Raw genomic sequence first — 12,227 nt, 5'->3', positions numbered from 1 at the left:
AAGTAAAATCAGCTTCCTGATAATATGGATTTTCTTGGGTTTGGAACCTCGTGCTTCTGAGTAAAGGGAAAAGTTCTCACCCAACTTCTTGGCCCAAACGTCAGCCCACCGTTCCTCCCCAGCCTTCCCACAGATCTATCCCACTGGGACAAGCTGCACGATGGCACCAGGACTTCACTAATGACAGTAAGTACTCGTGTTTTCTGGTTCTTGAAATAGAACTGGACTGAGTATTGTAATCTTCTTTGTAATATCATTTAGTAACACTTAGCTTGCTATCCCTTATCCTACCAATACACATGGAGCATTAACTAAAAAGCCCTAAGAGACACTCTTCCTAGGAAACAGTATTTTAATGTCATCCACAAGTAATCTTATTTTAACTTAATTTCATTTTTTAAAATTACACTACAGTCTCTGTAAATAAAGACAAAGTAAAAATTAAAAAGGTAATGAAGGGCTCTAGGAAGGTGATAACTAAAGGATGTGGAAGTTTTGTTTTAGATAATAAAGATAATTTAAATTGACTGCTGATGGTTGTATATATTTATTTAGTTTTATTTTTTAAAATATATTTTATTGATTCCAGAGAGGAAGGGAAAGGGAGAGAGAGACTGAAACATCAACGAGAGAGAATCCTTGATTGGCTGCCTCCTGCACGCCCCACACTGGGGATCGAGCCCCCAACCCGGGCATGTGCCCTTGACCAGAATTGAACCCAGGACCCTTTAGTCCACAGGCCCATGCTCTATGCACTGAGCCAAACCAGCCAGGGTGGTTGTATATATTTATGACTATTTTAAAAGCCATTGAATTATACACTTTAAATTGGTAAAATGTAGGCGCATGAATTTTTAAAAATGTATTATTGAGATATAATTGATATAACATTGTGTAAGTTTAAGGTGTTGACTTGATAATTTAAATATTGCAATATGATTATCACTGTAGTGTTAGCTAATGCTCTTGGATATTGCATAATTATCATTTCATCTAGTTTCTTAGCAACTTTGAAATTTATAATACAGGATTGTTATCTATAATCAGATATGTGAGTTTTATCTTTAAAAAAGGTGTCTTTAGAAAAAGGCAATAGAGGCACACAGACCATACAGGGACCCATCTAGAGTGCCCAGCACAGGTGACTGGGGAGACTGAACCCTACAAAACACCTACTACACAAGGCCAATTTACCAATTTCAGGAGACATAGCAGCTCTACCTAATACATAAAAACAAACATAGGAAAGCAGTCAAAATGAAGGATAGATACACTGACTAAAATGAAGAATAATTTACAGGGAATCAACAGTAGAGCAAAGGACTCAGAATCAAATGCACGATTTGGAATATGAGGAAGCAAAAAATACCCAATCAGAACAGCAAAAAGAAAAAACGAATCCAAAAATATGAAGACAGTGTAAGGAGCTTCTGGGACAACTTCAAGTGTACCAACATTAGTATCATGGAGGTGCCAAAAGGAAAAAAGAGGGAGCAAGAAGTTGAAAACCTATTTTAAAAAAATGATAGAAAACTTCCCCTACCTGGTGAAAGAAATAGACATACAAGTCCAGGAAGCACCGAGTCCCAAACAAGAGGAACCCAAAGAGGACCACAACAAAACACATCATAATTATATGCCAAAGGTTAAAGACAAAGAGAGAATCTTAAAAACAGCAAGAGAAAAGTAGTTAGTTACCAGGAAGCAACCATAAGACTATCAGCTGATTTCTCAACAGAAACATTGCTGGCCAGAAGGGAGTGGCAAGAAATACTCAAAGTGATGAAAAGCAAGAACCTACAACCAAGAATACTCTACCCAGCAAAGCTATCATTTAGAATTGAAGGTCAGATAAAGAGTTTCACAGGTAAGAAAAAGCTAAAGGAGTTCATTACCACCACACCAGTATTATATGAAATGTTAAAGGGTCTTCTTTAAAAAGAGGAAGAAAAAAAAAGATAAAAAGTATGAACAATAAAATGGCAATAAATACATATCTATCAATAATTGAATCTAAAAATCAAAATAAATGAACAAGGAATCTAATGAACAAAATAAACTGATGAATAAGATGGAACCAGAGGCATGGAAACAGAATAGACCAACAAATCTCAGAGGGAAGGGGAGGAGGAGGGTGGGAAGAGATTAGCCAAATAATTTATATGCATATTACCCAAGGACACAGGTAAAGGCCTAGGATGGGGCAGGAGCCAGATGGAGGGGCGTAATGGGGGGGAAAAAGGGGTGATATCTGTAATATTCTCAACAGTAACGATTAAAAAATAAATAAACTTTAAAAACGGCAATAGAGCCCTGGCCAGGTGGCTCAGCTGGTTGGAGTGTCATCCTGTACACCAAAAAATGTTGTGGCTTTGATTCCCCATCAGGCACATACCTAGATTGAGGGTTCGATCCCCAGATACGCCCATACGGGAGGCAACTGGTCAATGTTTCTCTCACACATCAATGTTTCTCTTCCTCCCTCCCTTTCCCTTCCTCTTCCCCTCTTTCTAAAAATCAATTTTTTCTTTTTTTTTTTTTAAATATATTTTTTAATTGATTTTTTACAGAGAGGAAGGGAGAGAGATAGAGAGTTAGAAACATCGATGAGAGAGAAACATCGATCAGCTGCCTCCTGCACATCTCCCACTGGGGATATGCCCGCAACCCAGGTACATGCCCTTAACCGGAATCGAACCTGGGACCTTTCAGTCCGCAGGCCGATGCTCTATCCACTGAGCCAAACCGGTTTTGGCTAAAAATCAATTTTTTAAAAAGGCACTAGAATCTGGAAATCACAAATATTTTTTTAGACAGTTTTCAAAGATTTTCATAGGCACCATCCTCACTTAACCCTGTGAAGCTGGCAGAATGGCTATATCATCACCATTGTACTATTCCTCAGAAAACTTAGATTATGTGCTGAAGGTTACATCAACAATGAGTGGCACAGGTGATTCTTTGTGAACGACATCTTGATTTTTCTGATGGATCCCAAAGCCTGTATTCTTCCCACTGTACCACATTAGCTCTTATGCTACTTTTCTCTCCCCCCTCCCTCATGAAAAAGGCATGTAAGCTAACTCTAAAATAAGGATTTTTTAAAAGTCAGCTAATTAGAATATTACTTGAAAGAAAATTGAAAGAAACCAGAAGTCAGAATGGAAAGGAAATTAGTTTCAAAGATAAAGTCTTTCAATGCAACTGGATTGTACCTAAGAACCATAAAGAGCGTGAAATGCCCTGGTAGAGGCATATTTCCACAAAAGGCAAAAATAGTTCATTTCAAAGGCATTAATGAGTTCTGTAGTTTGGGTGGTGTGGCCATTCACCAAAGCTCAAGTATAAAAATTAAGGTCATTGACAATTATCCAAAATTCAAAATGAATGGCTCTTCATCTGATTATGGAGCAGATAAAAGGGTTGTAATAATTCCTGTAGTTCCTGCTTCTGCCATTTCCTATTGCCAGCAAAACTAAATAAAGCTTTGCAGGCCATTCTCAAAAAAGTTCACTCCCAATCCAGTAGCAAATGAGTGTGTTAAGTATGTGTTTTCCTCTTCTGGACATGCTGTGTTCTTTCATTAGTCATAATTAAAAGGAATTAAACAAAATGCTTCTTCTACTTTGTCACTCTTAAGTGAGAAATAGAAGAGGTAGTTCCCAATGACTACCAATACTCTGATATATTTAGGTCAAATCTTGCCAGTCAAATGTTACTTACTCCTTGAAAAAGGGTGTTTTGGAGGGATGACAGTGTCAAGATACATCATTATTTAAATTATTTAAATCAATAATAGTTCAGGTGCCTCCGGAGTGTGTTAGGTATTGCAATATAGACTTTTGCATTTGCATCTGAAATATTTTTGGACAAAATTATAATTCTGATTGGTGCAGGCTATTGATCTAATTAACTAAGACAAGTACTGTTTGCTGATCAGTATTTTTGGCAATATGAAAATCAATACCTATACTAACATCAACTTCATGCTATGCTTATATTGTTAACTCTAAAGTTAACAATATAATATTAGGCTTTTAGTCCTGCAATACAAGGCTTATTCTACAAGCCTCGTGTCATGTTTTGTCCTATGAAAAGTACACCAATTACAGAAAATATTTATACAAAAGATATTCATTAAGTCACAAAAGTAGAATGAAAGTCTGAAAACAAAGAAAAAAACAGAAAAAAGGGAATATTAGGGAGGCCTATCAGCGCACTCCCTTGCTCTCCTCTTCTTCCTCCCTCTTTCCTGCCTCGCACTTCTCTCCTCAATAGACAATAAGCAAGACCAGTTAGGGATGCAAGATTAAGTTAAGATCTGAGTAACGCCTCAAGGAGATTCCTCTCTTATTCATTTTAAACTTTTAGCAATGTTTCTGAATCAGTTTTTGAACATAGCTTCTTAGAGGCAGCAGGTTCTGTTATCTTCAGGATATTCAAAATTTCACTTAGTAGAACAAAATATTTCTCAAAAAACAGAATTACTGCAGTTTTCTCGGACATCATTTTGCTCATCTGGTAGAAAGAGTTCTGAAACCTGAGAGTCCGTGTTCTGGTTTAGTGAACTTAGTCCGTCTATTTAATATCTCCAAGACTTCCTTTCCTCGCCTATAAACAGCATACGGGAAAGTAACTTGGTAACTACTACGCAATATAGCTACGTGGCTATTTCTAACATGGAAAGAACTAATGAGGGTGGAAGGAGTCGTGGCTCTGGGCACAGCTTGCGTGGAGTCTGCACTGGGAGAAACCCCTGCCTAGTGGCTCGCCATGGTGGACACTCAGGGTCCAGGTACTAGGATGGGGACCCGACCTGCTCTTCTACAGCTTGGGAGGTGTCCCACACAATATAGCTTCAAACAGTGATAAGAAAAGAAGCACTTCCACTTTAAGGCAGACAGAGAAGAAAGCCACGTCATAACCATGAAGCCAGCACCTTAAAAAGAGAAGGAAGCAAATGGCACTGTGAAAACACAAGAGCTCGGGATCTTATGGTCTGAACTGTTTGGAACTTACTGAAAGGTTAAGTGTACTTAGGCAAAGGAACAGTCCTGGAAAATGGCCATAGCATTTTGTACCAAGGTGATCACCTTGGAGCACTGTTGAATTAGTATTCATTACATAGGGCATAGAGTGGGACAAATATATACATACAAACATCTGAAAAGGCTCGGAGCATCAGCTGCATGTTTCCGCCCTGACAAAATGTTCTCAGAGCACACAATCTCCGTAAGTCATCCCTCAGTGTAAACCCTAGGCCAGGGTGTTTATTTTCATAAGGTTTGAATTGAGTAAGATTCTGTTTGGGAAAAATTGAAAGATTCTTTTTTGAAGTTCAGTTTTTCTGAAAGTTGACAGCCGAGAGAAAAAGCAGGTTTTATAAATGATTCCTCAGGAATGTGATACGTGAAAAAAAACAAAGTCCAAGTCTATAAATGTTATCATGCTTCTGGACTAGAGGCTGTAATGCTTTTACACACAACAAAAATAAAACAGTGTGCTTCGCTGCAGCTGTCCTCTCTCCTTGTGTGATGGACCAGCCATTTCCTGCACAAGCTATAAGTCCTCCCTGTCCATTTCTTCTCTCCTTTCATCCCAGTTCCAGTATTGACTTGGCTTGGCTATCTTTTGCTGAGTTTTAGTGGTGCTGGTAGTTGCTGTGTAACTTCCAATTCTTGATCCTGGTTTTCTGAATCATTCAGATTAGTAAATTGACCAGGTTTATTAGGACTTGGAAGTATTTACTCTTGATAATGATCCACAAACCTCTCCATTTAGAAGGCGGGGGTGGGGGTGGAGTCCTCTATAGAACACTGCTCACAATCAGAGAACATTGCCCTCAGAATACAGAATGGGCGTGGGAGAGACACGTGTGACACTTGAGGTCACTCTCTGTAGCTGTTCTTTTGCTGCAGTAAAGAGGACAGCGTTGGAATTACTAGATGACCTTGAATATTAGAATACAGAGTCTAACACTCTACAGAGAGCATGAATGGAGGAGGAGACAGGAAGAGAAGTTAGTCAGAAGGCATGCACAAAGTCCAGGTCAGGGATTAAGAAAGCCTTCAGCCCTAGTTGGTCTGGTTCAGTGGATAGAGCGTTGGCCTGTGGACCAAAGGGTCCCAGGTTTGATTCCGGTCACGGGCACATGCCTGGGTTGCGGGTTCGATCCACAGAGGGGGGGGGGGCATGTGGGAGGTAGTCGATCAATGATTCTCTCTCATAATTGATGTTTCTCTCTCTCCCTCTCCTTTCTTCTCTGAAATCAATAAAAATATATTAAACAAAGAGAGAGCCTTCATCTGGGTGCAGTTGGGGGAAGTGGAAAACAAAGATGGAAAGAGAAATGTAGCAAGACACTTGGCAGATGTGACAACTGATTGGATGTGGGAAGGTAAAGAGAGAAATAAGAAATTAAAAACAATAACGAAGTTAAAAGTGTAGGGAGCTGGAGGAAGGGGCTTCTGCACCTCCCCCTGCCCCTGAGGGGCGATTGGAGCAGCCGCCACCACTTGCACCCGCTGACTGGCGATGGGCTCCAATCCCTCTGCGCTGTCAGCGTGTGGGAGTAGCGGTGGTGGGGAGAATGCTGCTGGCAGACAGGGGACCCGAGCTGCAGCGGGAGGGGCTGGGCGGGGCTCGGAGGATGGGCTGAGACCCACCCCTGTGCCTACAGCAGCCTCACAGCCCACAGTCCCACAGTTCCTTTCAAGGTACACGGATTCATGCACTGGGCCCCTAGTAAGCAAATAAAAAGATATTAAACATTACTAGTCATTAGGAAGATGTGCAATAAAAGCCACAAGCAGATAACCATTATATTCCTAATAGAATGGTTATAGTTTTATCAACTGACCATACCAAGAGTCAGCAGGGATGTGGAGCAACCGGAGCTCCACATTGGGGATGGAAATGTAAAATATTAAAATACTTTGGAAAACAGTTTGGCAGTCTTTTAAAAAGTTAAACATTATCTACCAGAGAAGCCAGCCATTCCATTTGTATTTACCCATACCAAACTTATTCATGAATGCTCATAGCAATCTTACTTGTAATTGCCAAAAAACCCCACAACCGACCCAAACCCAGCTGGCATTGCTCAGTGGTTGGCATCGACCTATGAACCAGGTCACCATTTGATTCCCGGTCAGGGCACATATCCTGGTTGCAGGCTCGACCCCCAGGGTGGGGTACCCAATTGGTGATTTTCATCATTGATGTTTCTATCTCTCTCTCCCTCTTGCTTCCTCTCTGAAATCAATAAAAATATTAAAAAACAAAAAATGACCCAAATGTTAGGTGAATGGATCAATGAATCCTGGTTTACATATGTAATGGAATACCACTCAGCAATAAAAAGGAACTCAGCAATATCCATATGTTAAATTCTGTAGGACAATTGATCTAATTTCTTAAAAAAAGAAATTATATGAGGGAAAGATGGAGAAGGAACCTATTGCTTAAGAGAGGCTTAAAGACCTATCAACTAATCATTGTGTAAGAAACTTATTTGCATCCTAATTTAAGCAACTGGATTTCAATAAAAAATGCAAAAAAGTAGTCATTTATGGCAATCATGAGATCATTAAAATCTGAACACTGAATATTTGATGGCATTAATATGATAACAGCCTTACTACCAATGTGATAATGCAATTGTTGTGATGTAAAAAAAGGTTACATACTGAAAATATTTACAGAAATGTCTGGGATTCCCTTCAAAATAATACAGGCAGGGGTGTGGGGAGGTGAGGTAGTGATGAAACCAGCCTGGTTATGAGTACATGATGGTTCACTATATTACACAGTATACTGGTACATATGTTTAAAATTTTCCAGAATAAAGTCTTTTTTTAAAGTTCTCTATAATCTCATCAGCATAAAGCAACCGCTGTTAACATTTTAATGTGCATATACCTTTACCCAGAAGAATATATTATTTACTTTTATATATGATATGGTTCACGATTTATAAAATCAGGATATAATACAAACCACTCTAACTTTTGTTTCACACTCAATAATTTATCTTTTTATGCCGATAAATACAGATTTACATCATCATTTTAATCACTGGCTTATATTAGTATACCAGGATTTTTAAAAAATGATTTCCCAACTTTTGGACAGTTAAGTCATTTCCTGTTTTTCACCAAGATGAATAATGTTCCCATTTGAACCACTGTTTGCAGTAAGAAGTGATATGTCAGGTCTGTGCATAGACTACCCAAAACAGCACAGCACCTATATCCTTTCCAGGGTAGCTTCAGTCCTTGAAAACAGATAATATTTCCAGTTAGAAAATATATTAACTCATGTTAAGAAAACAGTTGATTCCTTTCTAGTTTATGAGCACTCTAAGAATATAAAAGAGAAATACTTATCTCTTTATTCAAGTCAATATGAATTAATTATGTTTAAGCATCCTTTTTTATTTTTTTATAATGATTTTTTATTTATTTTTTTAATATATTTTATTGATTTTTTTACAGAGAGGAAGGGAGAGGGATAGAGAATTAGAAACATCGATGAGAGAGAAACATCGATCAGCTGCCTCCTGCACAACCCCTACTGGGGATGTGCCCGCAACCAAGGTACATGCCCTTGACTGGAATTAAACCTGGGACCCTTGAGTCCGCAGGCTGACACTCTATCCACTGAGCCAAACCGGTTAGGGCAGCATCCTTTTTTTAAAAGGGCTTTTATTCTCATTGCTCATTCTTGGTTTTTTTATTGCATCTTTTCTCCCAGGCACGTTTGTCTGGAAAATTGCGTTGGGGAGCATAGATGTCAGCAATATATCTTTCTATTTTGAACTCAGAGAGAAGCACATGTACTAGAAGTAGAAACAGGGAAAAGGAAAATAAATGAAATGTCTGCTGCCATATATTTAGGTGTACTTGGTACTGTGTTTTAAATTAACCTGTAATTAGGCTACAACACCTGATTCAGAAGAAATTCACCTGAAGGAGTAGAGGCTGGGAAGGCACCAGCACTCAGAGTATGTACCTGGAGAGAGATCTTGCTGCAGGCTGTGCATTTATAGGCTTCTTTGCAAAGGCACTTACAACCACAGTATAATGACACAGAAACAGTTGTTTATTTGACATGGAAGACAAGGTGATACAGTATTCTACAGTCCCTATAGGAATTAATTATTTGAAGCCATAATTCCCCAGTGCTTTGAATAAAACTTGTTGTCTCTTAAATGAATAGACCAATAGGATCTCAGGAATTTCTTAGTCCAAGTCCCCATCCCTTTGAGCCATAAGACCTCATATACATGAAGGCATTTATACTGGCTGGGCCATACAAAGAAATACCTTTTAAATTAAGATATCGATTCTTGCTGCTTAGGTTTATTTTACTCTTTGAGGTCCTTATTTCATTTGGGGTTTTAATAATGACTTACATAGACCTCAGGAAGTCTCCTAGCTCATGGAGAAATCTCAAGCTGCATTTGAGGTATGCAGAGAGCTGCACTTCCTTCGCTGAGCACCGCCATCTGCACAGTCTGCCTTCGAGGGGCTAAAGCAGGAGACAGCTCTAGAGAATACAAGGAGCTGCACAAAGGAAAGGGGTGGAAGTCACGGCCATCAGGAGCTACCTGGCTTCGTTGATTAAAAGCATTAATACAGACAAACTATTTAATAGCTGCACAATTAGCCTAACCTACCAGAAAGGCCAAATGCCGCCAGAAAAAGAATGTTTGACCTCAGCAAATATGAGGTTAATGGAATGAGTTCAAACCAAACCCTGTCAGATGTCACCCAGAGTTACACAGCTGTGGAGGGCAGCTGAGCAGTTTCTTCACCACAGAGCACTGCACCCATGGCCCATTTTCAGGAAGGAGCATGAGTCTGGGAATATGGGGTTTCCAACATAAAATGACAGCCCTAGCACTCCAGAGTTCAACCACTCAGGTCGACAAGCTAGGAGAACATGATTCTGTTGAGAGTGAAATAACAGCAAGACAATGAATCCTCCTGAAGGAGACAGGAAGGAAAGGTGGTGTAGACCCAGAGAACAAGAAGCATGGGGCTGCATTCTTCTGTGCGTTTCTGTATCATGCAAGTAACCCAGACAGGGTTCCTCGTCTCCAGTGAATTCTCCGTCAATCCAAGAGAAACAAACAAAATATTCCCTGCTGTGGGTTCTCAGAGTCTGAAATAATGAACCAAAACCAGTTAAAAGGAAATCAAATCTGTTCTGGGAAGCAACGGTCCCTCTGACTTTGAGAGCACCGCCAACAATGACCTCAGAGAGATCAAACTATCAGTTTCCCTTCTGGAATTCCCTTCTGGAACTGTCTGGAGCCAAGATATTTGAGAACAACTGCCAACTGTTCAGGAGTTCAACTTCTCCTAAGGTGACCCAAAGACTTTGAGTCCCAGAACCTCAACAAACACTTATACCTCTTCCAAGTCCCCAATTATGCTCTGAAGGTATCTCAGGACACAGTTGCCCAAGATCGCTGCCAGCAAGTAGCTCTGAGGGGACCCAGAACAAAACATCACTATCAGAGAAGTTATAAAGGTGAAACCCTGGCCCACCAGCTGGGAAACAGCTCTTGGGTAAAGGTTATTGATGGGGAAGCAGCATAAAGAAAGGGAAACGTAACATTACCCAGATCTGGAGATGAAGAAGGGAGCTGTCACCTTCCATTACTTAGCTGATCAGAAATGAGGAAAATATTTACAAATAGACTCTCCACCCAATTCCCAATTTCAGGTCACGTGGGATGGAGAGACTATTTTTGTTGGCGATCAACAAGCAAAAGAAAGTACAAAAGGTTCTTTTGTTTCGTTTGCCTAGAGTCTGACTTCAGTTTTCTATACCTCTTCATGATCTATTTTATTTCTCCTCCCCTCAGCATACTGGTATATGAGGGAAAGCAGTTTGCCAGCCAAAAACATGCCTTTTGAGATATTGGTTATTTTAAGCTGGTTATTCTTAAGAAAAGAAAGACTAAGAAAAAACCTTTGGCCTTCCTCCTAACTGCCTAAAAGAATTTAGATAGAGGACCTGCTCCAGGAAGGCAGCTATCATTACAGATAACTATAGTGGTTTAATATGAGCTAGTGTGACAGACAGAGGAATGTAGCAAGGCCCATTCGATCAGTCTTCTCAGTGTCCCACTGTAAAGATGGCCCAGCAAACATCTGTTTACCAAACATTCGCTTTTCCATCTCCATGTGGATTGCCTCCCTGCGCACCCCCCCCCCCCCAATGAATTCCCAAATTACAACCCGCCTACCCCCCTTCTCCTTAGCTCAAGATAACATATAAGCCTCAACTGCCAGTTCTGTCCTGGGGGACCCATATTCTTATAAAGCCCCCAAATGTACATACATAATAAATTTGGTCATTTTCTCTTGTTAATCGGTCTCATGCCAATTTCATTAGTTCAGCCAGAACTTAAGTTGTAGAAGGCAAATTAATTTTTCCACCCTCACACATAAAATGCGGTAGAATACATAATTTTTAAATAAAAATAAATTTTATTTTGCAACAGAGTTACTTCCTTTTGATTCATAAAACATAGAATTACCAGGTTAAAGGACAGAATTTTGGAAATGTAGATTTGGGAGACACAGTATAGGTCAGTATTGGCAAGTGCATGCTTGTAGGTTTTATATCCACATCATCAAATTCACACAGAGGAAAAGCTCTACTTGAGAGCTCTGTGATTTCATCCTTTGACTCTCAGGGGCATAAAAATCGTAAGCTAAGCTAAAAACATGATTTGAGGTACTTACTGATTCCTTGAAAGAGTTCTTCAATATTGATAGCATTTTTTGCACTTGTTTCAACAACGATGGCACCTATGGATTCAGCGTATTCCTTCGCATCCTTCAAGGGAACCTCCCTGGAAAAGAGGTGAAACCCAGACAGAAATTAATGCTCATCTGTAAAATATAAATAACCCCAATAGGCCAAACAAAAAGCTCATGTGGAAACAGCTCCATTACTTTCCTGGAGAATATCAACTCCATCGCTCAGCAAGTATTAAAAACCTAGTATGAATGAGACATTTTAAAGTTTAAAACCTGGTCTCTAGTATCTATAGAGACAAGATGTACATATATAACATATTGTCTAGTCCCACAGAAGTAAAGAATTCTAGAACAGTGGGAAAAATCATTATGTACACATTCCAGCTTTCCAGGTAGGGCTTATTTCAAACATTTCCCCCCATAATAATGACTCAGCATTTTTTTAAA

At 39.6% G+C, this 12,227-nt stretch overlaps 1 protein-coding gene across 3 annotated transcripts in view; it reads right to left on the bottom strand.

Annotated features, from left to right (window-relative positions):
- Positions 1-12,227, bottom strand: part of RAB31 (RAB31, member RAS oncogene family) — a 129,631-nt gene that overhangs the window by 15,862 nt on the left and 101,542 nt on the right. For all 3 annotated transcript variants that reach the window (XM_081096869.1, XM_081096870.1, XM_081096871.1), the window contains one exon: positions 11,763-11,872. In XM_081096869.1, the coding sequence (XP_080952995.1) occupies positions 11,763-11,872 (110 nt within the window). The remainder of the gene's footprint in view (positions 1-11,762; positions 11,873-12,227) is intronic.

Source organism: Myotis nattereri (assembly GCF_964212035.1).
Source record: "Myotis nattereri genome assembly, chromosome: 8".
Lineage (NCBI taxonomy): Eukaryota > Metazoa > Chordata > Mammalia > Chiroptera > Vespertilionidae > Myotis > Myotis nattereri.
This window is presented reverse-complemented; position numbering and strand designations above follow the sequence as displayed.